At 39.4% G+C, this 27,566-nt stretch overlaps 1 protein-coding gene across 1 annotated transcript in view; it reads left to right on the top strand.

The window, feature by feature from the left end:
• C5H4orf45 (chromosome 5 C4orf45 homolog) overlaps window positions 1-27,566 on the top strand; it is a 131,899-nt gene that overhangs the window by 30,718 nt on the left and 73,615 nt on the right. Inside the window, exon 2 of the mRNA XM_025385079.1 lies at window positions 21,943-22,175. Within this exon, the coding sequence (XP_025240864.1) occupies window positions 21,943-22,175 (233 nt within the window). The remainder of the gene's footprint in view (window positions 1-21,942; window positions 22,176-27,566) is intronic.

Here is a 27,566-nt window from a genome sequence, read left to right as displayed (position 1 = left end):
CCTCCCAAAGTGCTGGGATTACAGGCATGAGCCACTGTGCCCAGCTGATGGTCTTTTTTAAGCTAAGTTTCTGGAAGAGAATATTAATTAAACAGCCTGGGCAACAAGAGCAAAACTCCATCTCAAAAAAATGAAACAAAACAAAACGAACAAAAAAACAAACCACTCTTGACCTGGTAGCTTTAATATCAGATCATATAGTTAATAGGATGAATAATAATGAATTAATTATGGTAGAAAACAGCTTGCAACTTACTGTGTATAAATAAAAGTGAGTAAATTTATTGAAATTGTGACCCAGTGCAAAAATAGAACAACCATGTTAGGTGCCAGAATTCCCATTATTATTTATAATCAGGTAGAGTCTACCCAGGCTAGGAATCTAGGAACTCATAGAGTGGCTCTTGATTATTTTCACATTTAACAAAAAACTAATGAATACATCATGCCTGTAATCCCAGCACTTTGGGAGGCCAAGGCAGGCGGATTACCTGAGGTCAGGAGTTCGAGATAAGCCTGGCCACCATGGCAAAATCCCGTCTCTACCAGAAATACAAAAATTAGTAGGGCGTGGTGCTGTGGGCCTGTAATCACAGCTACTCAGGCTGAAGCGGGAGAATCGGTTGAACCTGGGAGGCGGAGGTTGCAGTGAGCCGAGATCGTGCCACTGCACTCCAGCCTGTGCAACAGAGCAAGGCTCCATCTCAAAAATAAAAATAAAAAAAAGAACACAGAATAGCTTCAGATAATCTCTAGTTCCTCTTCAAAATGGACTCAGCTCGGCCTGGGCAACATGGCAAAACCCTATCTCTACCAAAAAAGGAACAAAAAATTAGCCAGGTGTGTTGGCACACACCTGTGGTCCCAGCTACTTGGGAGGCAGAGGTGGAAGGATCACCTGAGCCCGGGAGGCAGAGGTTGCAGTGAGCCAAGACTGCACCACTGTGCTCCAGCCTGGGTAACAGTAAGACCCCATCTCAAAAGATAAAACAAAACAACAACAAAAGAACCCAAAATGGACTCTGCTGGTGATGACTCGTCAAAAGTCTGTGGATAAGTCTAAGTTCCTTTTCTGTGTCCAGCATTTTCTTATCTGGTCTAGGTTAGAATGTTCTTGTCCCCATCAGTATTCACAGAGCCTTTATTTATTTATTTTTTCACTAAATTTTCATTAAACTTTTTCACTAATTTTTTTTTTCACTAAAATCTTTTTTTAAAATTTTTTTTATTATTATACTTTAGTTCTAGGGTACATGTGCTCAACGTGCAGCTTTGTTACATGTGTATATATGTGCCATGTTGGTGTGCTATACCCATTAACTCGTCATTTACATTAGGTATATCTCCTAATGCTATCCCTCCCCGCTCTCCCCACCCCACGACAGGCCCCGGTGTGTGATGTTCCCCTTCCTGTGTCCAGGTGATCTCATTGTTCAGTTCCCACCTATGAGTGAGAACATGTGGTGTTTGGTTTTCTGTTCTTGCGATAGTTTGCTGAGAATGATGGTTTCCAGCTGCATCCATGTCCCTACAAAGGACACAAACTCATCCTTTTTATGGCTGCATAGTATTCCATGGTGCATATGTGCCACATTTTCTTAATCTAGTCTGTCACTGATGAACATTTGGGTTGGTTCCAAGTCTTTGCTATTGTGAATAGTGCTGCAGTAAACATACATGTGCATGTGTCTTTATAGCAGCATGATTTATAATCCTTTGGGTATATACCCAGTAATGGGATGGCTGGGTCAAATGGTATTTCTAGTTCTAGATCCTTGAGGAATCGCCACACTGTTTTCCACAATGGTTGAACTAGTTTACAGTCCCACCAACAGTGTAAAAGTGTTCCTATTTCTCCACATCCTCTCCAGCACCTGTTGTTTTCTGATTTTTTAATGATTGCCATTCTAACTGGTGTGAGATGGTATCTCATTGTGGTTTTGATTTGCATTTCTCTGATGGCGAGTGATGATGGGCGTTTTTTCATGTGTCTGTTGGCTGTATGAATGTCTTCTTTTGAGAAGCGTCTGTTCATATCCTTTGCCCACTTTTTGATGGGGTTGTTTGCTTTTTCCTTGTAAATTTTTTGAATTCTTTGTAGGTTCTGGATATTAGCCCTTTGTCAGATGAGTAGATTGCAAGAATTTTCTCCCATCCTGTAGGTTGCCTGTTCACTCTGGTGGTAGTTTCTTTTGCTGTGCAGAAGCTCTTTAATTTAATTAGATCCCGTTTGTCAATTTTGACTTTTGTTGCCATTGCTTTTGGTGTTTTAGACATGAAGTCCTTGCCCATGCCTATGTCCTGAATGGTATTACCTAGATTTTCTTCTAGGGTTTTTATGGCTTTAGGTCTAACATTTACATCTCTAATCCATCTTGAATTAATTTTTGTATAAGGAGTAAGGAAAGCATCCAGTTTCAGCTTTCTACTTATAGCTAGCCAATTTTCCCAGCACCATTTATTAAATAGGGAATCCTTTCCCCATTTCTTGTTTTTGTCAGGTTTGTCAAAGATCAGATGGCTGTAGATGTGTGGTATTATTTCTGAGGGCTCTGTTCTGTTCCATTGGTCTATATCTCTGTTTTTGGTACCAGTACTATGCTGTTTTGGTTACTGTAGCCTTGTAGTATAGTTTGAAGTCAGGTAGCGTGATGCCTCCAGCTTTGTCCTTTTGGCTTAGGATTGTCTTGGCAATGCGGGCTCTTTTTTGGTTCCATATGAACTTTAAAGTTTTTTCCAATTATGTGAAAATAGTCATTGGTAGCTTAATGGGGATGGCATTGAATCTATAAATTACCTTGGGCAGTATGGCCATTTTCACAATATTGATTCTTTCTTTCCATGAGCATGGTATGTTCTTCCATTTGTTTGTGTCCTCTTTTATTTCACTGAGCAGTGGTTTGTAGTTCTCCTTGAAGAGGTCCTTTACATCCCTTGTAAGTTGGATTCCTAGGTATTTGATTCTCTTTGAAGCTATTGTGAATGGGAGTTCGTTCATGATTTGGCTTTCTGTCTGTTACTGGTGTATAAGAATGCTTGTGATTTTTGCGCATTGATTTTGTATCCTGAGACTTTGCTGAAGTTGCTTATCAGCTTAAGGAGATTTTGGGCTGAGACAATGGGGTTTTCTAAATATACAATCATGTCATCTGCAAACAGGGACAATTTGACTTCTTTTCCTAACTGAATACCCTTGATTTCTTTCTCTTGCCTGATTGCCCTAGCCAGAACTTCCAACACTATGTTGAATAGGAGTGGTGAGAGAGGGCATCCCTGTCTTGTGCCAGTTTTCAAAGGGAATGCTTCCAGTTTTTGCCCATTCAGTATGATATTGGCTGTGGGTTTGTCATAAATAGCTCTTATTATTTTGAGATACATTCCATCAATACCGAATTTATTGAGAGTTTTTAGCATGAAGGGCTGTTGAATTTTGTCAAAGGCCTTTTCTGCATCTATTGAGAAAATCGTGTGGTTTTTGTCTTTGGTTCTGTTTATATGCTGGATTACGTTTATTGATTTGCATATGTTGAACCAGCCTTGCATCCCAGGGATGAAGCCCACTGGATCATGATGGATAAACTTTTTGATGTGCTGCTGGATCCGGTTTGCCAGTATTTTATTGAGGATTTTTGCATCGATGTTCATCAGGGATATTGGTCTAAAATTCTCTTTTTTTGTTGTGTCTCTGCCAGGCTTTGGTATCAGGATGATGTTGGCCTCATAAAATGAGTTAGGGAGGATTCCCTCTTTTTCTATTGATTGGAATAGTTTCAGAAGGAATGGTACCAGCTCCTCCTTGTACCCTTGGTAGAATTCTGCTGTGAATCCATCTGGTCCTGGATTTTTTTTAGTTGGTAGGCTATTAATTATTGCCTCAATTTCAGAGCCTGTTGTGGGTCTATTCAGGGATTCAACTTCTTCCTGGTTTAGTCTTGGGAGAGTGTAAGTGTCTAGGAAATTATCCATTTCTTTTAGGTTTTCTAGTTTATTTGCGTAGAGGTGTTTATAGTATTCTCTGATGGTAGTTTGTATTTCTGTGGGGTTGGTGGTGATATCCCCTTTATCATTTTTTATTGCATCTATTTGATTCTTCTCTCTTTTCTTCTTTATTAGTCTTGCTAGCAGTCTATCAATTTTGTTGATCTTTTCAAAAAAACCAGCTCCTGGATTCATTGATTTTTTTTGGAGGGTTTTTTATGTCTCTATCTCCTTCAATTCTGCTCTGATCTTAGTTATTTCTTACCTTCTGCTAGCTTTCTAATGTGTTTGCTCTTGCTTCTCTAGTTCTTTTAATTGTGATGTTAGGGTGTCAATTTTAGATCTTTCCTGCTTTCTCTTATGGGCATTTAGTGCTATAAATTTCCCTCTACACACTGCTTTAAATGTGTCCCAGAGATTCTGGTATGTTGTATCTTTGTTCTCATTGGTTTCAAAGGACATATTTATTTCTGCCTTCATTTCGTTATGTACCCAGTAGTCATTCAGGAGCAGGTTGTTCAGTTTCCATGTAGTTGAGTGGTTTTGATTGAGTTTCTTAGTCCTGAGTTCTAGTTTGATTGCACTGTGGTCGGAGAGACAGTTTGTTATAATTTCTGTTCTTTTACATTTGCTGAGGAGTGCTTTACTTCCAACTATGTGGTCAATTTTGGAATAAGTACGACGTGGTGCTGAGAAGAATGTATATTCTGTTGATTTGGGGTGGAGAGTTCTGTAGATGTCTATTAGGTCCGCTTGGTGCAGAGTTGAGTTCAATTCCTGGATATCCTTGTTGACTTTCTGTCTCGTTGATCTGTATAATGATGACAGTGGGGTGTTAAAGTCTCCCATTATTATTGTATGGGAGTCTAAGTCTCTTTGTAAGTCACTAAAGACTTGCTTTATGAATCTGGGTGCTCCTGTATTGGGCGCATATATATTTAGGATAGTTAGCTCTTCCTGATGAATTGATCTCTCTACCATTATGTAATGGCCTTCTTTGTCTCTTTTGATCTTTGATGGTTTAAAGTTTGTTTTATCAGAGACTAGTATTGCAACTCCTGGTTTTTTTTTGTTTTCCATTTGCGTGGTAGATCTTCCTCCATCCCTTTATTTTGAGCCTATGTGTGTCTCTGCATGAGAGATGGGTCTCTGTGCAAACTGATGGGTCTTGACTCTTTATCCAAGTTGCCAGTCTGTGTCTTTTAATTGGAGCATTTAGTCCATTTACATTTAAAGTTAATATTGTTATGTGTGAACTTGATCCTGTCATTATGATATTAGCTGGTTATTTTGCTCATTAGTTGATGCAGTTTCTTCCTAGCATCAATGGACTTTACATTTTGGCATGTTTTTGCAATGGCTGGTACCGGTTATTCCTTTCCATGTTTAGTGCTTCCTTCAGGATCTCTTATAGGGCAGGCCTGGTGGTGACAAAATCTCTAAGCATTTTCTTGTCTGTAAAGGATTTTATTTCTCCTTCACTCTTGAAACTTAGTTTGGCTGGATATGAAATTCTGGGTTTAAAATTCTTTTCTTTAAGAATGTTGAATATCGGCCCCCACTCTCTTCTGGCTTGTAGAGTTTCTGCCGAGAGATCTGCTGTTAGTCTGATGGGCTTCCCTTTGTGGGTAACCCGACCTTTCTCTCTAGCTGCCCTTAACATTTTTTCCTTCATTTCAACTTTGGTGAATCTGACAAGTATGTGTCTTGGAGTTGCTCTTCTTGAGGAGTATCTTTGTGGCGTTCTTTGTATTTCCTGAATTTGAATGTTGGCCTGCCTTACTAGGTTGGGGAAGTCCTCCTGGATGATATCCTGAAGAGTGTTTTCCACCTTGGTTCCATTTTCCCCCTCAGTTTCAGGCACACCAATCAGACGTAGATTTGGTCTTTTCACATAATCCCATATTTCTTGGAGGGTTTGTTCATTTCTTTTTCCTTTTTTTTCTGTAGACTTCTCGTCTCGATTCATTTCATTCTTTTGATCTTCAATCATTGATACTCTTTCTTTCAGCTGATCAAGTCGATTACTGAAGCTTGTGCATTTGTCACGTAGTTCTCGTGTCATGGTTTTTATCTCTGTCAGTTCGTTTATGGCCTTCTCTGCATTGATTATTCTAGTTATCCATTCTTCCATTCTTTTTTCAAGATTTTTAGTTTCTTTGCACTGGGTATGTAGCTCCTCAGTTGAAAATGCGGAAATCACCCGTCTTCTGTGTCGCTCACGCTGGGAGCTGGAGGCTGGAGCTGTTCCTATTCGGCCATCTTGGGCACCACTATCTTTTCACTAAAATCTTATTTTTGCCTTTTACATCCTGGGGAATGGTAGTTTGAGCTGCCATTCTGACCGTGTTAGCTGAATGGTTAGCATTTCTAGTAGCTGTGTTCTCTTTAAAGAGGAGTATTTTTCTGTCTACCTTGATAATGGGAAGGAGATTTAAAGCCCTCTTTTGTGGAAGAAAAAATGTCTTTCTTTTATAGAGTGAAATGAAATCTGATCTCTTTCATCTCTTTGGCACCATGACACTTCCTGTGTACAATCATTAAACATTTCACACAAGGGTAGTTCAGGTCACTGATTTTAATTATCGGAGGCGCCATACTGTATAGCCTACAATAGCATTAGCATAGTAGAAGATAACGGACATGAGGGAAAGTGACAGAAATAACAGAAGTGGCTAGAAGGTACATAATATAGTGATAATAGCTATCATCGGGCATCTATTATGTGCCCGGTATAGGATTTAGACATGCCTCACATATGCTACATACAATACCTTACTTAATTCTTACAAAAAATAAATGAGGTTGTTAGATGTGGTTTTATTTTTCAGATAAAGAAACTGAGCCTGAGAGATGGTGTTTTGAAGAAGGTTATGAGCCTATTATGAAATAGGGTTTAGCTGGAGTATGGCCCATTCTCTTTTCTCCACATCATGCTGTCTCCCAATAAAGCAAAACAAATGAAAAAGGAAATGATTTGCTGTAAACCAATTGCAAACCACAAGAAACAGTGAATGAAAGGTCACAGGGTGAATTACACAGAGTGTTATAAACTTGGCAGGGAGAAATAAAATGTTTTATCATTTCTCTGTATGGCAGAGGGGGAGGAAAAAAATGGAAGGAACAGCAAAAACAATGGTTTCCTGAGGTGATCATAAATGTGCTTCCACAGAAAATGACGTTTCAGAGGAACAGTGGAAATTGAAGAAGCAGGAAGGACTGAATATATGGAAGTGATAGACAAGAATGATTAGGAGACCAGAGAGAGAGAAAAAAGTAATTCAGGTAACCATCATAGCACTACCTTTCAAAGTTTTCTGACTGCAGTCACAGTAAGAAATGCATTTTACGTAGGTACCCAGTTAACAACACTGCGTGTGTGTATGCATATGTGTGTGTGTGTGTGTGTGTGTGTAGTGTTCTATATCATTAAAACAAAGGTGCAAAAGCAATTTAGTGAAAAGCGATAGTCTTTTACAAATGGTGCTAAAATAACTGGATATAGATATACAAAAATAATTGAACTTCATATCTCTTCTTATATACAAAAATGGACTTGAAACAGGTCACGGACCTATATGTATAAACCTAAAACTATAAAACTTCTAAAAGAAAACATAGGAGAAAATCTTTGTGATCTTAGATTAGACAAAGATTATTTAGACTGGGCACAGTAGCTCATGCTTGAGGCCAGGAGTTGAGACCAACCTGGGCCACATAATGAGATCCCATCTCTACAAAAAATACTTTTTTTGACAAAATAATTTTTAGGTATAACACCTATGGCATGATCCATTAAATAATTTAATAAAGTAAATTTTATCAAAATTAAAAACTTCTGCTCTTCACAAGACAATTTCAAAAATGAAACTATAAGCACAGATTAGAAGAAAATATTTGCAAGGTACATATCTGATAAAGGACTTGTATTCAGAGCATATAAAATACTCTTGGTCTAATATCCAGCATCTATAAGGAACAGAAACAAATTTACAAGAAAAAAACAAACAACCCCATTAAAAAGTGGGCAAGTGACAAGAATACTTTTCTAAAGAAGACATACATGTGTTCAAGAAGCATATGAAAAAAAGCTCAATATCACTGATCATTAGAGAAATGCAAATCAAAACCACAATAAGATACTATGTAACACCAGTCAGAATCGCTATCATTAAAAAGTCAAAAAATAACAGATGCTGGCAAGGTTGCAGAGAAAAGGGAACACTTGTTGGTTGGAGTGTAAATTAGTTCAACCATTGTGGAAAGCAGGGTGGCACTTCCTCAAAGAGCTAAAAACAGAACTGCAATTTGATGCAGCAATCCCATTACTGGGTATAAAACCAGTGGAATATAAATTAGTATATCATAAAGACACGTGCACACAAATGTTCATTGCAGCACCACTCACAATAGCAAAGACATGGAATCAACCTAAATGCCCATTAATGATAGATTGAATAAAGAAAACATGGTGCATATACAACATGGAATACTACACAGCCATAAGGAAGACTGAGATCATGTCTTTTGTGGGAACGTGGATGGAACTGGAGGCCATTAGCCTTAGCAAACTAATGCAGGAATAGAAAACCAAATACTGCATGTCCTCACTTATAAGTGGGAGCTAAATGATGAGAACTCACAGACACAAGGAAGAGAACAACAGCCTACTTGAGGGTAGAGGATGGGAGGAGGGAGAGGAGCAGAAAAAGTAACTATTGGGTACTAGGCTTAGTACCTGGGTGACAAAATAATCTGTACAACGAACCCTCATGACATGAGTTTACCTGTATAACAAACTTGCACATGTACCCCCAAACCTAAAATAAAAGTTTTTTAAAAAGCTTAACTCTCAATAAGAAGACGAGACAATTAAGAAATGGGCAAAATATTTGAACACTTCACTAAAGAAAATATATGGATAGCAAATAAGCAAAAGATCCTCTACATGATTAGTCATTAGAGATTGCAAATTAAAACTGCAATGAGGTATCACTACATACCTATTAGAATGCACCAATTAAGAAGACCAAGTGTTGGTAAAGATGTGGAGAAAATAGAACTCTCATACACTGCTAGTGGGAATGTAAAAATGACACAACTACTATTGAATCAATTTGGAAGTTCCTTTACAAATTTATACATCTACCATATGATCCAGCCATTGCACTTGAGTTATTTACCCAAGATAAATGAAAACAAATGTCCATAAAAAGGTTTATACACAAATGTTCATAGCAGTTTTATACAGCCCCAAATTGAAAAGAAACTCAAAGTCCATCAACAGGTAAATGTTACATATCTGTACAATAGAATATTACTCAGCAATTAAAAGGAATAAACTATTGTTACACGTTATAATTCGGATGATCTCAAAATAATTATGCTTAGTGTAAGAAGCCAGACAAGCCGGGCCCGGTGGCTCACTCCTGTAATCCCAGCACTTTGGGAGGCCAAGTTGGGAGGCCAAGTTGGGTGATAGGAGTTTGAGACCAGCCTGGCCAACATGGTGAAACCAAATCTCTACTAAAAATACAAAAACTAGCCAAGTGTGGTGGTCGGCACCTGTAATCTCAGCTACTAGGGAGACTGAGGCAGGAGAATGTTTGAATCCAGGAGGCAGAGGTTGCAGTGAGCGGAGATTGCGCCACTGCACTCCAGCCTGGGCAACCGAGCAAGACTCCCTCTCAAAAAAAATAAATAAATAAAAGCCAGACAAAAGAGGGTGCTTACTGTACGATTTGATGCCATTTCGATCAAATTCTAGAAACCGTAAACTAATCTACAGTAACAGAAAGCAGAAAAGTGATTGCCTGGGTATGGGAAAAATGACAGATATGTTCTTCACCTTAAATGTAGTGAGAATCCATGGATAGAGCTGCTCGATTTCACAAATAAAAACATAGAGTGGCCAGTAAAATTTGAATTTCAGATGAATAAATTTTTTAGTATAAGTATGTACCATGCAAATGTTTGGGACATACTTATACTAAAAATGATTCATTGTTTATCTGAAATCCAAATTTAACTGGGAATTCTGTACTTTAAATCTGATGACCCTGTTCATGTGTGTACATATATGTAAAAATGTACAGATGTATGCTTCAAATATGTGCAATTTATTGTATGTCAATTACATCTCAATACAGCTGGCTTAAAAAAAAAAAAAAAAAGAAAGAAATTGAAGTTAACCAAGGAAGATGAAATGACTTTCCCAAGTTCTCTATGCCAATGGCAGCAAGGTCAAAACCAAAATCTTAATTGCCATTTTTCCCTGTTCAAGTGCTCTATTATACCAAGTAGTTTCTAAAAAAATAAAAAAATTTAAAAAAAAAGTGTTTATTTACAGGGATGGGAAAATAAATCCTCAAAGTAAGAATATTCAGATAAAGAAATTTAATTTGTAAATCTTTACTCTCATGTGGCTTTACCCACCTACTATTTCACCTGTTTATAAATCCATTTTACAAGCTAAGTGCTGCAGCATAGTGAAATCCATTTTTGGAATGAATAAGGAGTCACTTTATTTCTGTCTTCTCAATGATCAGGAAGCACAGCCAATTCCCTGGGTGTCTTAAAGTAGAGAAGGGCAAAGGTTTTACGAAAGAGATAGCAAAAAAATGTAAAGATTATCTATCTGTTGATTATGGCTTACTTGCTTTCCACAATTAAATATTTCTCAATAATCCAGATAGCAGGTTCACATGTTTTTCTTACAGCATACTTTTAGCTATTTTCCTTTTATTATGTATTTACAAGGTTGAGAAATACCACTTACTGGTCTAAATTACCCTGGCCTAAATTGAAGTCACTTACTGCCATCGAGAAATAGACAAGCCCTTCCTAATGTACTGTTTATCTAGGGAATTGCCACATTTCATCCAGGCTAAAAGTGTCATTTTCATAAATTACATTTAACTTGTCTATAATTGTGATGCTCTTTGCTATCAATGCCTACATTTAAAGTGGTAAATTTATTTTCTCTTTTTGAAGCAAAGCTAGTATTAAGTCAATGGTACTTTTTTTTTTTTTTTTTTTTTTTAGACAGGGTCTCACTCTGTCTCCCAGACTAGAGTGCAGTGGCACGATCTTGGCTCACTGCAGGCTCAAATTCCTGACCTCCTGGGCTCAAGCAATCCTCCAGCCTCAGCCTCTCAAGTAGCTGGGACCACAGGTGGATGCCACCACGCCCAGTTAATTTTTACATTTTTTGTAGAGACAGGGTCTCACTATGTTTCCCAGGCTGGTCTTGAACTCCAGGACTCAAGTGATCCTCCTGTCTTGGCCTTCCAAAGTAGTCATGAGCCACCACGCCTGGCCTTAATGGTACATATGTTTTACAACCCATATTATTATAGAGTGGAGGACTGAGAGCACTATTTCTACCCAGTCCAGTGTTGGTTGTGCTCTGTGGATTACATCATAATTACCATCATTACTCAGAGCAATAAAACAGCAATGCATACCTCTCAGCTCTTTCCAGTGTGGGTAAAACCAGGGCAATTCTTACCTAATGTTATTTCCAATCTATCTGTATAATTTACCGTCTTCCCCACTTTTCTATTTTTTTATTGTGCTGGCAAATCTATTTTATATTCCCATCTTCTCACTGGTCATTTATACAACTCTAATAATGAGAAAACCAATTAACACAAAGGCAGAAATGATATGACACTGGCAATGTAGAGTCAAGCAAGACTCTCCATTGGGACCTCTTATTGTACAAATAAAAATACACTCTTTTATGAATCTACAGAATAGTCTGTTTAAATGAAATACTTATTTTTGCAGTTATGTAATCAATTAAGTCTAATAAATAGAGAAGCTTCATTCATATCTAAAATATGCAAGAAGGAGGTGTAAGATAAAAGACAAATATGAAAACTGCTGTAGATCAGGATTTAGTAAACCATGCCTTGCGTGCCAAATCTGGCTTGCCACCTTTTTTTATACAGCTAAAAGTGAGCTTTCACTTTGTAAGTGGTTGAAAAAAATTAAAAGAAAAATCCCAACCCATAAAAACTATATAAAATTCTAATTTCAGTGTCCATAAATTATGTTTTATTAGAACACAGCCACACTTACTGGTTTACATATTGTCTACTGCAGTGACAGGGTTGAGGAGTTGTGATAGAGATTGTATGTATGACCTGTAGGCCTAAAACATTTAGTATCTGGCCTTTAAAAAAAAATGTGCTGACTTCTGCTCTAGATCAAGGAGTTTGATTATGGAGGCCAGGCACAGTGGCTCATGTCAGTAATCCCAGCACTTTGGGAGGCCGATGTGGGAGGATCACTTGAGGCCAGGAGTTTGACACCAGCCTGGGTAATATAGTAAGTCCTCCATATCTACCAAAAAAATTAAAAAATTAGCCAAGTGTGGAGGCCCATGCCTGTAATCACAACTACTTGGGAGGCTGAGGTGGGAGAATTATTTGAGCCCGGGAGTTCAAGGCTGCAGTGAGTCAGGATTGTGCCACTGCACTCCAGCCAGGGCAACAGAGTGAGACCCTGTCTCTAAACAATAACAACAATTAAAGAGCTTGAATATGGAGGAATACCAATAATTGCCCTCTCCCTTGCATTTTGTGAGGATAGCTTCTGACTGAGCCCCTGGCTTGCCTCCATTTTCTTGGTATTGCTTTAGTATAAACCCATATCCTTGGCTGGGTGTGGTGGCTCACACCTGTAATCCCAGCACTTTCGAGGAGGGCAGATCACCTGAGGTCAGGAGCTTGAGACCAGCCTGACCAACATAGTGAAACCCTGTCTCTATTAAAATTACAAAATTAGCTGGGCGTGGTGGTGCATACCTGTAATCCCAGCTACTTCGGAGGCTGAAGCAGGAGAATTGCTGGAGCCCAGGAAGCAGAGGTTGCCATGAGCTGAGATTGTGCCATTGCACTCCAGCCTGGGCAACAAGAGCGAAGCTTCATCTCAAAACAAAACAAAACAAAACAAAAGCCATATCCACAAGTACGATAGTACAAACACCAAACTAATTATGATTTAGCTAGAAATGAAGACCAAAGAGGAGAAAAGAAGTAACTTCAAATAATTTTGTGTGGTCTTAAAAGTAAACTGCACAGCAGCAGTAAAAAGTTGCCTTGTGTCTGTATGTGTGTTTGTGTGTGTTTACTCTGAGAAATGTTTTCCTTTTTGCTTTGTAACTGATTACCCAGAGGCCAGCACACTCTTCTCCCTTTCCAGAGAGCCTCCATTTTTTGTTTGGGTGTCTACCCTGACCTCACATGACTCAGGATGAAATTCTGAATCATCCAAGCCAGTCATCGAAATTCCAGTTCGCTTGCCAGTGCTTGGTTTTAGGAAGAGACGAATGACTCAATCCTGGTGAATAAAATGAGAGAGGAATTTATCTGGGGTTTTCTAGGAAGGGCTTCCCCACTGATTGAACATACACACACCCTCTTGAACATCATTGTATCTGCCTGTGATACCTGAAACCGTGACAGCCTCCTAGGGACCTCCAGGGGAATTTGCCCGAGGTAAGGGGAGGGTGCAGTGCACACAGATGGAAAAGCCTGTGATTCTGAAGACATCATTGAGCTACTGAAGAAAGCAACCCCAGATTCCTCCTCCTGCCTCAGAAAATCTTATTATGGGACATAATTTTCCTTTATTGTTTAATCAATTTTGCAATGGATTTCCTATTACTTACAGCACTCAAATGGATTTTTATTAGTTCTATATATACAAATCTTACTAATTTTTTTCATGAAATATCTAGAGCCTATCTATGTGAATAGTGAGAGTTTCTTATAATAAAATTGACTGTATCATGCACATTTGTGCTAGGAAAATTGCAAGCCAAAATAAAGAAAATGTAATTTATTTGTTATATACTTAGGTTTACCTTTCAGGAGAGATGAATATGTGGAGAGTCACTTGGTTGCAAAATTTTGTCAAGAGGGTCAGTTTTACTTTTCAACTAAAAGTCCAAGGATGTTTACAAATTTTTTTATTTTGTCTTCTTTCTCTACTAAACAGGAAAACTATGGAATTTTACATTTTTGATTACATCAGCAAATTTAATGAGCGAGCAGTCATTCTTTCAGCAAATATTACTAAGCATTGGCTTGGTGCATTGCACTGTCCAGAATGCAAAAGAGGTTCCAAAGCAAATGAGACATAGTGTGAGTCTCTAATAGGGACTAATAAGGGGTTAACTGTCAAGCAAAGAGACAAGACACTACTCACAAAACGGCTAGGAAACCTCAGCACACAAATGAAACAGATCAAATTGTTTCAGTGAATAATAATGTTTGCCATGAAGGATAGAAAACGTTTTCCTTTTTTTTTTTTTGAGATGGAGTCTCACTCTGTTGCCAGGGTGGAGCGCAGTGGTGTGATCTCGGCTCACTACAAGCTCTGCCTCCCGGGTTCAAACGATTGTTCTGCCTCAGCCTCCCAAATAGCTGGGACTATAGGCACATGCCACCACACCCAGCTAATTTTTGTATTTTTAGTAAAGACAGGGTTTCACCATGTAGACCAAGATGGTCTCGATCTGTTGACCTCATGATCCACCTGCCTTGGCATCCCAAAATGCTGGGATTACAGGCATGAGCCACCACGCCCTGCTCAGCAAATGTTTTCTAAAGGAGGTGAGCATGGTCTTTAGATTGTATGGGAGACCAGAAAAACGGATGCCATGTCATAATGACCTTTGTTCCCACTGAGCCAGTATTGGGCACGTGGTAAGATGCCAAATATATTATTTAAGCCATCAGTTAAACTGTGCATAAGTATCAGGTGAATTCTCTAATTCTTTGTGACTGAATTCCAATTTATAATTTGAGGCATAATTATATCAGTTACCTAATTGACACAATAATCCCAAGAGTTTATTATTGGAAGCAGTTTGATTAGTAACCACTGCCCCTAATGCTTTCAGGTTGTCCACAGGAAAGTTTGACTACAAAAAATAAAAAGAATAATAATGAAGTCCAGGCACAGGGGCTCATGCCTGTAATCCCCACACTTTGGGTGTTCAGAGTAGGAGGATCACTTGAGGCCAGGAATTCAAGATCACCCTGGGCAACACAGCAAGACCCTGTCTCTATTAAAAAGAAAAATGAAAAAAATGAGAAAGTTCATCATTTGAGAATAGAACTAAGGTATGTAGCAAGGATGCTTTTGCCTGCTGTTTATTCAGCTCATTCAGAAATTTGACAAACCGAGCCTTTCAGTTCTTTCAATGGTTAGACCCATTGCATAACTGTACCAACTGAATCGAAATGCAGCATTTAAACATTTTCCAGGCCATGAGTCCGTTCTGTGGTAAATGTCAGAATTGGAGAGCCTATTCACATTAGCAGTTGTAGTAATTAATCTCTAGCAGTATCTCCTTTTTTCTTCCCCCTATGTGCACATGTCAGACGTGCCCATTAGAGTTCATTTCATAGGTTCGAATCCCACCACCGCCCTCTGGCCTTTACCTTGGCTTGATTCCCCTGACAAGCCCAGCTGTTCTGCACTGCACATCTTCAAGGGGCAAATTATGCCTATGGTGTCAACAGATTATCAAATATACTTATTGAAACACTCATTTCCACGGTCCACTTGATTCCTTTTGATTTATTTCTTTGATGGGTTTCCATCTGGTCACTGAAATTGAGGACTGACCTCATGAGGCAATATTATAAAATGAAATAATATTCCTGTGAGCTCTCATCCTTCTATCTCTAAGTCTTAAAAATAAATGTAGTGAAAAGCAATTCTTCCTTTGACCTTACACTTAAGTATCTTAACATAAATCCCAGAATAGGAGGGTTTTAAGGCAGTTCTAGAAATTAAGTGGCTTGTTGGAAATTTAAAGAAGTGATTGCCTCTCACCCAATGTGACTTTATATATCTTCAGTCTTATAATGGAACTCTTTAATTCATGTGTTCAATCAACAATTCACTTATTTATTCAACATGCATTTCTTTTGTGGATCTCCTATGTTCAAAGCACAGTGCTGCCCATTAAGAATTAACAGAGATAAATAAGATACAACTCTTATCCTCCAAGAGCTTACAAATGAGGAAGATCCAGTAAATTTGATATAGAAAAGAAGAAGTGAAATTCAATGAAGTTACCATACTACATTGTGCTGAGTGTTTAATTTTGACTTGAGGGGATTAGATATGTTCTCCATAGATGGAAGCATTTGCAATAAGCCTTGTAGGGTTTGGTTTAACAATGAGAAAAGGTTATGGAAGGTATTATGGTCTGATTAAGAAGACACTATTCTGCAATCCTGAGAAATCTGAATGGAAATAAATTCCCAAGCGATGGAGAAAATTATTTCATGTTTTTAAGGAAAGGAAGTGTTTAATGTTATCTGAGTTTTAAATCACTCTTGACAGCTGTATAGAAGATGGATTAGAAAGGAGAGAAACTAGAGCCAAGACTAGTTAAGGAGGCTGTGGTGATAATCCAGATGATGAAGAATTGTTTATTTCTAGCACCTGCCTCTCAAAGAATGCCAGTTTCATAAAGGCAACGGCCTTTGTTTTTTTCACTGCTATATTCCAAGCACTCAGAACAGTGCCTGACATGTAGTAGCTGTTCATAAGTACGTGTTGAATAAATGAATAAATCAGTGAAAGATAAATGAATGAACTAAATGAGACAATGACACTGCAGAGAATCCCAGTAATAGCAAAAAACAAAACAAAACCAAAAAAACCTGGAGAGAAGAGGTGAGAAAGAGACATTTGCTTCAGGGATGGAATTTTCCCCTACTCTATTAACACACATTGTAGTTCGGTACTTTTCTTTCTTTCTTTTTTTTCTTTTTTTAGAGACAGGATCTCACCCTGTTGCCCAGGCTGGAGTGGCATGATCATAGCTCACTGCTACCTCAAACTTCTGGGCTCAAATGAGCCTCCTGAGGAGCTGGGACTACCCGGGCATGCCACAGGCGACTGGCTAATTTAAAATTAGGAGTCCTACACTCCAGTGATCCTCCCTTCTTAGCCTTCCATGGTGCCTGACACACCATGCCCAGCCCTTTCTTCAAGTGTTGGCAAAAGATGAAGTTTGTTGGACTGACGGGACACGCACACACACACAAAAACACACATACTTGGATTGCGAAGCATGTACGCTTTTCACCACACCTAAAACGAAGTGCTTTTGACTCAACTCGTGCTATGGTTTCAGTGTGCGCACCTCCCCAAATTCAGGTGTTGAAATTTAACGGCCGATGTGATAGGAGTAAGAGGTGGGGCCTTTAAGAGATGATTAGGTCATGAGGGCTCCTCCCTCATGAATGAGATTAAAGCCTTTATAAAGAAGGCTTCAGGAAGCCCCCAGCTGGCTTGTCCTTCCACCCGCTGCCCTGTCGGGACCTGGTGTTCCTCCCTTCCAGAGGATGCAGCAACAACGCACCGTCTTAGAAGCAGACAGCAGCCTTCGTCACATGACCTGCCAGCACCTTGATCTTGGACTCCCAGCCTTCATAACTGTATGAAAACAAATTTCTGTTCTTTACAAGTTACTTAGTCTCGGGTATTTTGTTATAGCAGCACAAACCAAGACAGCTGGCAAGTAATAGCTTTTTTCAAAAACTTACTACAGTCCACAGAGCAACTAAGGAACTAACGACAGATAAATATCTACCCTCACATTTACAGTAGGATGCATATAAGTGACCCAGTAGGGAAAAACCATCTATGTTGAAATCAGTTTGGGAAACACTGGGCTATGTAACTGTAAATAGTTTATTTACCATATAAGTCTTATCAGAACTCTGAATATACTTTCATATGCTGTGAATATCTACAAGGCAAATGTAGCAAGCAGTGTTCCCAAGTGCATTTGACTGTAGAGATCCCTCCCACACACACCACCACCTTCATGGTGCACTCATGCGAGCAGCATTGGATGACGTATTTGGGAAAACACTGGTCTGAGTCTGGGCACAGTGGCTCATGTCTGTAATCTCAGCACTTTGGAAGGCCAAGGCAGGAGGTTCACTTGAGGCCAGGAGTTTGAGACCAGCCTGGGCAATAAGACTCCATGTCTACAAATAAAAATAATAATAATTAGCCAAATGTGATGGCCTGCACCTGTAGTCCTAGCTACTCGAGAGGCTGAGTCAGGAGGATCCTGGGAGCCCAGGTGGTCAAGGCTGCAGTGAGCTAGTATTGCATCACTTTACTTCAGCCTGGGTGAAGCAAGGTCCTGTTTCTGAAAAGGGAAAAAAGTATCTTCTGAAGGGTACACCTCAGAGTAAAATAAAATTTAAAAACTGGCTTAAACATACACTGCAATTCCAAAAAGACTAACACAGTTCTTCCATATTTCACTGTTTAGAAGAGATTGCAAAAAGTTCCTTATGACAGAGTTTTGCAAATGAGACCTCAACACCTGTCATATGGAGAGAGAAAACAGGTTTTCATGCTCTGACGATTCTGTGCTTTATCAAGGTAGGTCTATCTAAGTGAAAACCTGAAGCAAATAAAACTGAAGCCACAATGTATTCATCAGGGGAAATTAGCCACTCAGTGAATACTCAATTTTCTTGGGGAGTGAGGGTGATTAGGAAGCTGTGAAAACACCTGCTAAAATTGTTTCTGGAAAAACCCTCACATTTTCGGCTTCCTTGGAAAGCTGAGATTCGTTTTCTGAGCACAGTCTTGTTACACGTTTACGATCCTATCAAGAGTACCTGGTCCACGCGTCAGGGGCAGTGGATCAAAGCCTTTGCCCGCCTTGCACTTTCTGCAAATACTGAGCTCCCTGATTTAAGAGCAAGATGAAAGGAGCCACAGGAGCCAGAAAGGACTGAGGCAGTGTCACCACAACACAGATTCTCTCTCCAAGGTCTTTGGTTAACTTTTGGAAAAGAAATGAAGTTCCTTCTTTCTGTCCCCAGTCTGCCCATACACGTCTACACTCATTTTGGCTATGGGGTTTTTGAACTTCTTCCTGGGCCAGTAGCTTCATTGTCTTATCTTTCATCAGTAAGCACCATTTCTTACAGAAAGTCTTAGGTCTTTCACATTCACATGATTAACTTTACCAATTTTAGCAGGGCTTGGTGGCATGTGCCATAGTCCCAGCTACTTGGGAGGTTGAGGCAGGAGAATCATTTGAGCCCAGGAGTTCAAGTCTTTAGAGCATTATTATTGTACCTGTGAATAGCCACTGCACTTCAGCCTGGGCAACATAGCAAGACTCTATCTCTTTTTAAAAAACGCATTTATTTGAGCTAGCTGCAAAAGGTTTTTATTATCTTTTAAGTTCTGGGGTACATGTGCAGAACATGCAGGTTTGTTTACATGTGCCATGGTGGTTTGCTGCACCCATCAGCCCATCATCTACATTATGTATTTCTCCTAATGCTATCCCTCTCCTAGCCCCTCACCCCACAACAGGACCCAATGTATGATGTTCCCCTGCCTATGTCCATGTGTTCTCATTGTTCAACTCCCACTTATGAGTGAGAACATGCAGTGTTTGGTTTTCTATTCTTGTGTTAGTTTGCTGAGGATGATGATTTTCAGCTTCATCCATGTCCCTGCAAAGAACATGACCTCATCTTTTTTATGGCTGGGTAGTATTCCATGGTGTATATGTGGCACGTTTATCCAGTCTTTCACTGATGGGCATTTGGGTTGGTTCCAAGTCAGCATTCACTATTCACTGTTCACTATTGTGAACAGTGCCACAATAAACATATGTGTGCATGTGTCTTTATAGTAGAATGATTTATAATCCTTTGGGTATATACCCAGTGATGGGATTGCTGAGTCAAATGGTATTTCTGGTTCTAGATCCTTGAGGAATCACCACGCTGTCTTCCACAATAGTTGAACTAATTTACACTCCCGTCAACAGTATAAAAGCATTCCTATTTCTCCACATCCTCTCCAGCATCTGTTGTTTCCTGACTTTTTAATGATTGCCATTCTAACTGGGGTGAGATGGTATCTCACTGTGGTTTTGATTTGCATTTCTCTAATGACCAGTGATAACGAACTTTTTTTCGTATGTTTGTTGGCTGCATAAATGTCTGGGAGAAGAGCCTGTTCATATCCTTCACCCGCTTTTTGATAAGGTGTGTTTTTCTTGTAAATTTAAGTTCTTTGTAGATTCTGGATATTAGCCCTTTGTCAGATGGATAGAAAACATAATTTTCTCCCATTCTGTAGGTTGCCTCTTCACTCTGATGATAGTTTCTTTTGCTGTGCAGAAGCTCTTTAGTTTAATTAGATCCCATTTATCAATTTTGGCTTTCGTTGCCATTGCTTTTGGTGTTTTAGTCATGAAATCTTTGCCCATGCCTATGTCCTGAATGGTATTGCCTAGGTTTTCTTCTAGGGGTTTTATGGTTTTGGGTCTTACATTTAAGTCGTTAGTCCATCTTGAGTTAATTTTTGTATAAGGGGTAAGGAAGAGGTTCAATTTCAGTTTTCTGCATATGGCTAGCCAGTTTTCCCAACACAATTTATTAAGTAGGGAATCCTTTCCCCATTAGTTTTGTAAGGTTTGTCAAAGACAAACATATGTGTCAAGCACACATATGTTTACTGCAGCACTATTCACAGTAGCGAAGACTTGGAACCAACCCAAATGTCCATCAATGTTAGACTGGATAAAGAAATTGTGGCACATATATACCATGGAATAACTATGCAGCCATGAAAAAGAATGAGTTCATGTCCTCTGGAGGGACATGAATGAAGCTGGAAACCGTCATTCTCAGCAAAGTGACTGAGGAACAGAAAACCAAACACCTCATGTCCTCCCTCATAAGTGGGAGTTGAACAGTGAGAACATATGGGCACAGGGAGGGGAACATCACACACGGGGGCCTGTCAGGGGGTGGAGGGCTAGGGGAGGGATAGCATTAGGATAAATACTTAATGTAGATGATGGGCTGATGGGTGCAGCAAACCACCATGGCACGTGTATACCTATGTAACAAATCTGCACGTTCTGCACATGTACCCCAGAACTTAAAATATCATAGTAAAAAAATTTAATCTTTTCCCAGACCTTCTCTTATTTCTGCTTTTTTCACCTATTTCTATAATTCATTGATTAATTTTTTGTTCATTGTTTTACTTTTAAAATGCAAATACTTCTGCCTTTGGTAATGTTATACGCTTACCCTCATCTAACAATTTTCTCCATTTTTCAATTTTTTGCTAATACATTTGGGGAGTATTCTAATACTCATTTCAGATTTTTATCTACCTAGATAAAACACCTCAATATTTGAAGGCCTACATCCTGCAAATATGGCATGTGAGAAATTTTAGAATATATCATGTCTTTTTTTTTTTTTTTTTTTTGAGGTGGTCTTGCTCTATTGCCCAAGCTGAAGTGCAGTGGCACAGTCATAGCTCACTGCAGCCTCCACCTCCTGGGCTTAAGCAATCCTCTCACCTCCATCTCTCAAATAGCTGGGACCATAGGTGTGTGCCACCATGCATGGCTAATTTTTATTTTTTGTAGAGACAGGGTCTCACTAGTTATCCAGGCTGGTCTCAGATTCCTGAGTTCAAGCGATCCACCCACCTTGGCCTCCCAAAGTGCTGGGATTACAGGCATAAACCACCACATCCAGCCCATGTCTATGTTAAGTTGATTATATACAAAGCAGTTTAATGGGTCAATTAAGAGCCCAACCTTTGCATCAGCCTGTCTGGGTACAAAGACCTTGTTAGCTATAATTCTGGACAAGTAACCAATCTTTCATTTTCCCCATACATAAACTGGAGAAAAAAAATTCTACCAGTCTCATTTGGTTACTAATAAACATTAATAAGAATTATTAATTATAAATAAGTATTAATAAGAATTAACATGTCTAAAAGGCTTTTAATAGAACCTAGAACATAGTGCCATATAATTATTGGCTATTAGTATTTCAATGGTTACATTAACAAAAGTATCTTAGAATAAAGTGTGGAGAAATTTTAAGTACTTTTTGTCTTTTAAAGGTCCAGACTACATAAAGGATTATTTACCCAAAATTCATCAGCACACCTGCTATGTAGGAGAACAGCATCCGGCGTTAGAAAAAACTGGAGATCTCAGATATTTATGGAGGCCTGCCTCAAATAGAAGCTTGCCAGCAAAATATAAACATGAGTACGTTGGTGAAATTGGTTGGGGAATACCACAGTATAATTTTATCAACAAATCAAGACTGGAGAGTGGCTTCCATATCAAGGTATTGCTCTTAAATTTATGCTTTTCATAGTGTGCTGTTTTCTAACTTGAATTCTTTATGAATTTGCTTCTAAAGGAAATGTCGGGTGCTTGATTTCTCATTGAGACATAAAGAGGTTTGAGTTTTGCAGAAAGACATGTGTGAATAAATGCATGTGCTCCACTCCTGGAGCCCATTTAATACACCAGGGGAAGGGTATGAGGAAAACGAAGCCATGGATAATGCACAAGCGTTTGTGTTTGGCTTTGGCATGCATTCTGATTCACATTCAGGCTGAGGCACTGGCACACACTCTTCCCCCATCCTAGCGCTGCTTCATGCGTGGGTGGTGCAAAGAAACAAGCCTGTGCTGGGCATAATCCACAAACCTAACACATGCGTCTCAGATCTTTAAGATTCACTGTACTGATAATGCCTTCGTATCCAGTATTAATAATTCAGGGTATGTTGTCAGAGGGTTTTAGAAACCTTGTCTTATTTCCTTTTGGTTATGTAGACATAGGCATGCGATCATGATGTCTCCTCTGAAACAGAAGAGTGCACAAGTGGTTTTAGAAGTAAAATCTGAGAATCTGGATATTTTTTTCCAGGCAGGCCTGTGCATTGTCTGAAAATTGAATGTATCAATCATGCAATAACTATATTTCCTCAAATTCTTAAGTTTCATCTGGTAAAAGTTAACAAAAGGAAAAACCATTTATTATTTTTTAATTTTTTTTTTGAGACAGGGTCTCACTCTGTCGCCCAGGCTGGAGTGCAGTGGCACGATCTTGACTCACTGTAACCCCCGCCTCCCGGGTTCAAACGATTCTCCTGCCTCAGCCTCCCAAGTAGCTGGGACTAAAGGCACATGCCATTACACTCGGCTAATTTTTGTATTTTTAGTAGAGATGGGTTTTTGCCATGTTGGCCAGGCTGGTTTCGAACTCCTGATCTCAGGTGATCCATCTGCGTCGGCCTCCCAAAGTGCTGGGGTTATAGGCGTGAGCCCAAACTGTGGCAGTTCAGGAGGGTGGATGGGAGCACAGTCTTTGAGGTTACACTCTGATTTAGATCTAGCTCTGTGACCTTGGGCAAATCAGTTCACCTCTCTGCATCTTTGTTTGTGCCTCTTCTACATGGCAGTATTCAGAGGCCCACTTCACAGGATCATCTAAATTTCTATCCTAGTTCTGCCACCTACTAGCTGTGTGTGGCCTTGGTTAAGTTCATTTGCCTCTGTACGTCAGTGTCTTCATTATGAAATCTTAGTTCTAGAATATTTTTTTCTAGGCAGGCCTTTGCATTGTCTTTGCTCAGATAATGGGCTGTTGTAAACAGTGTATAAATTAATATTAGGAAAGCACTAGAAGCAGTAAGTAGCATGTATCAAGCCCTATATGTGCTTCATATTGTTATGTTGTGAGGACTAAATATGAGAACCCAACGAATGCACTGGGCGCGATCCTGGCACCAGGCTGACATCCAGATTTTAGCTATTAGTACTGTTGTGATTGTATTTCATGTAATTCATTAAATTTAGTATAATATTCAATGTAATATGTTTAAATGCCAGGGCCAAGAAAATGCACTGATGATAAGCAATGTCCCTTATAGTATATTCCAAAGGAGACCAGATTCTGAGTGTGTGACAAGCCGAGTGTAATGAATGCTTAGGTTCTTAAACTGTGTCCTATTCCACTAGGCAATAAAAATGAAAATCCAAAATTTGATTAAATATCAAACTAGCCACGAGCAAGAAGAGTCCAGCCCCAAAGCAAGGCAGCTGGTTTGAATAAAGTCCAGAAATTTTGTTGTCTTGGTGTTTCTCCTTGGGTGATGATGCCCTGCTCTCAGACACAGCCCTCAATCTGTCAGACCATCTTGAGTGTGTATAGCCTCTCTTCCTTCTTTATCTTTAACTTAAGAACCCATTTTTCTGCTCAAATGAACTGCAATCAAGCATTCCTTGGTCTTCAAAGCAAGCTGGGAATCCAAAAGAGATAATAGCCACGAGTTAGCCTTCCAGGAATGTATTTATTCTGTATCTTTAGTTAGTATTTCATGGATTGCTTTTAATCACTGCCCTGCTGGGTAATGGGGTCCTCTTTGTCTCTGAGATTGTGAGCCACACAGTGATTTTCTTCCCCAGCTGTGGCATGCTCCGAAACTGCTTGGAATATACTATAAGGGATGTTGCTTGTCATCTGTGTACTTTCTTAGCCCCGGTATTTTAATAGTAATTGTTTTCAAGAGTCTAGCTGTCTCAGATAACAATCTTGAACAATACCTTAAAGCTCCTTGGACTTAGAGCTTTATAATGGGGGGGAAAAAAGACTCACTGAGAATGACCACACATACCAGCATTGAAATTGAAGCATCTATAATTTCCTTAACAGTTAAGATCTAGGTTTTGTCACTGGGTCTACTCATCTCCCCCTCTGCATCTAAGGCATACCTCTCTCTTTCCATCCAAGGCAGATCAAAATCTTTTTTTTTTTTTTTTTTTTTTTTTTTTTTTGAGACAAGGTCTCACTGTGTCACCCAAGCTGGAGTACAGTGGCATGCTCCCCCTCACTGCAGCCTCCATCTCCTGGGCTCACACAGTCCTCCTACCTCAGCCTTCTGAGTAGCTGAGACTACAGGCACATGCCACCACACCCAGATAATTAAATTTTTTCTTTTTAGTAGAGACAAGGTTTATGTTGCCTGGGCTGGTCTCAAACTCCTGAGCTCAAGTGATCCTCTTGCCTCGGCCTCCCAATGTGCTGGGATTACAGGTGTGAGCCACCGTGCCCAGCTCACAGTATCATTTTTGGAGTGTAGACTCAGACTTTGATTCCTTATTGACCCTGGGCTTCAGGCAGCTACTTCTAAAAAATCAGACGTGGTGCATGAATTGACACTTGAGCCGATACATACACATACACTCCATGCATTCAAACATACTCCTAATTACAAAGACTATACAAGAGTGGTGGCATTAACCCAGGGCCCTCCTCACAAGGGAACTAGTAAAGCTCTCAGTGTAGTGTCACTTTGAGAAATGCCCCAATCCACTTCCTGTTCATTCTCCACTTTATCTGTCTATAGACCCTTTCCATATCTCTTGCTTTTCCTTGTCCCATAATAATCCAAATCAAAATGGTCACTTCCTGTTTTAGTCTAACTGCAGAGACTCCTCAGTGTCTCTCATGGCAATTGCTCAGAGCTTGGATTTTAAGCAAAACTTTCATCTCCTGGATTTTTATAGCTCTAACAGCTGCTCTGCCTAATTTACTGCTCCAGGTTTATATAAGACTGGTGGTTAAGGACGCTCAGGCACCTCCAATAGAGTCTTGGTAAAATGCCTGGAGCCGCTGCCTCCTACCGGGGAATGGTCTCTCCTATTTGGGGCACTGGGAGGGGTTCTGCAGATCATCTGGCTTTTTGCAGGAAGATAATAACTTCCATGCTGAGTGACACCTGAAAAGCTTCCCCCACATTGTGGAGGTCACAGTAAAAATCGCAAGATTGAGTTTCTCTTCTGGATTTTTTAATGTTTAGTTATTTCCTACTGACTTTTACATGGGTTACTATGCAATAATCATAAATGTATGTATAAACAAGGACAGACCATTACTTTTATCATCTCGGATTTAAGAGCAGCACATTCTTTAAAAAAATGGATTTGTTCTCTATCAAACTATATATGTTCTTTCTGCAAGAATATATGGAGACAATTGAAACAGTTTATTTGGTTTCAATCCCATGCTAAACTGAGGAACTTTTCTAACTGCTGCTTAGTTGGTTTGTCTCCTCTCCACTGGCCTTTCTTTAACCCCAACCTCAATGGAGTCTGCTGGCTTCCTAATGTCCATTTTCTGCACCTGTGCTCTGACCTTGTGACAAATGATTTAAGTCATTTGGTTTTCTCACAGAAACAATGTTACACTGGACGTGATGACTAACTTTTCACGGGTGTGATCCCAAAGAAAATATTAAATCAATTAATCATATAACCAATATATTACGTATTTTTAAAAAACTATATGAGGTAATAAGGAGAATCATGGGAACTCACCAACATATTTATATGTAATATGAGGTAACAAAAAACAAAATTTTGAGGCTTTGAAATCTCTGCCTCATTTTTAACTGTCACAAGTTCTGCTGTCATGAAATAGAGCTTCTTTGTGACAGTTTATGGACATTTGAACAGCCTTCTGATGAAATGTTGAATTTCTTGATGGCTATGGAATAAACTGATATGAGGTTGGTTTATTAGACATTTTGCTCACTGTGAATTTATTTATAGAAGGTAAACATAAAAAGAGCTACAATTGATTGTTTAATAAGAATGGTACTGTAATGATTTTACAGCTGAGGAAACTGAGGTATCAACAGGCGAGGTTCCTTGCCTGAGGCCACACAGCTAGTAAATGATAGAGCCAGGATTTCTACTCAGGCCATGTGAAATCAAGGACTCGGAGGAATACAGGATGTAGGAAATGCAGTGATAGACAATGAGATCAGAACATTAGATTGGAGCCACTTTATAACGTACACAGTTGTGTGATTTTCCTCTAAAGCAGGGTCAGGCTGGGGTCAAACCTACTTGCTTTCTCTTATAAGGTATGCCTTCGTTTCTTCATGGTTCCATTGTCTCCTAGCGTCCCACTTTGCGTCATTTGCACACAATATACTTCATTTACAGTATCAAAATAAATAGTAGAGGCTGGGCATGGTGGCTTATGCCTATAATCCCAGCATTTTGGGAGGCTGAGGCAAATGGATTATTTGAGGACAAGAGTTCAAGACCAGCCTGGCCAACATGGTGAAACCCTGTCTCAACTAAAATACAAAACTTAGCTGAGCGTGGTGGCGGGCGCCTGTAATCCCAGCTACTTGGGAGGGTGAGGCAGGAGAATCGCTTGAACCTGGGAAGTGGAGGTTGCAGTGAGCCAAGATTGCACCACTGCATTCCAGCCTGTTGCCCAGGCTGGAATTTTGAGACCTTCTCAAAAATAAGTAAATAAGTAAATAAAATAATAAAAAGTAGAGATGATACCACCCACATATTTGACATAAGACTACATTGATAGTAGTTGTTTTGAATTTGTATTTTGTAAGCACTTTATTGCCTTTCAAAACATATCAAATACAATCATTGGCATTACGGGGAAAAAAAAAAAGAGAGTGAGTTCTCACCAGGCCAAACCCTCTTTCCTTGCACTAACTCCATGCAGTCTTCCAAGCTCCTACACAACAGTGTCCTCCAGTGTTTTCAGATTCATGTGGGGAAAATGTATTGCCAGCATGGAGTTGATAAGTCTGTAGACCACCAAAATACATATTTCAGAATTTCTGCATTTTTATCGCCAAATTCTCATTTACCTTGGGGTTCATCTAGAGCAATCATAAAAAGAGCCA

Source organism: Theropithecus gelada, chromosome 5, assembly GCF_003255815.1.
Source record: "Theropithecus gelada isolate Dixy chromosome 5, Tgel_1.0, whole genome shotgun sequence".
NCBI classification, from domain to species: Eukaryota; Metazoa; Chordata; class Mammalia; order Primates; family Cercopithecidae; genus Theropithecus; species Theropithecus gelada.
Note: the sequence above shows the minus strand (reverse complement) of the source record. Positions and strands in the feature narration are given on the sequence as shown.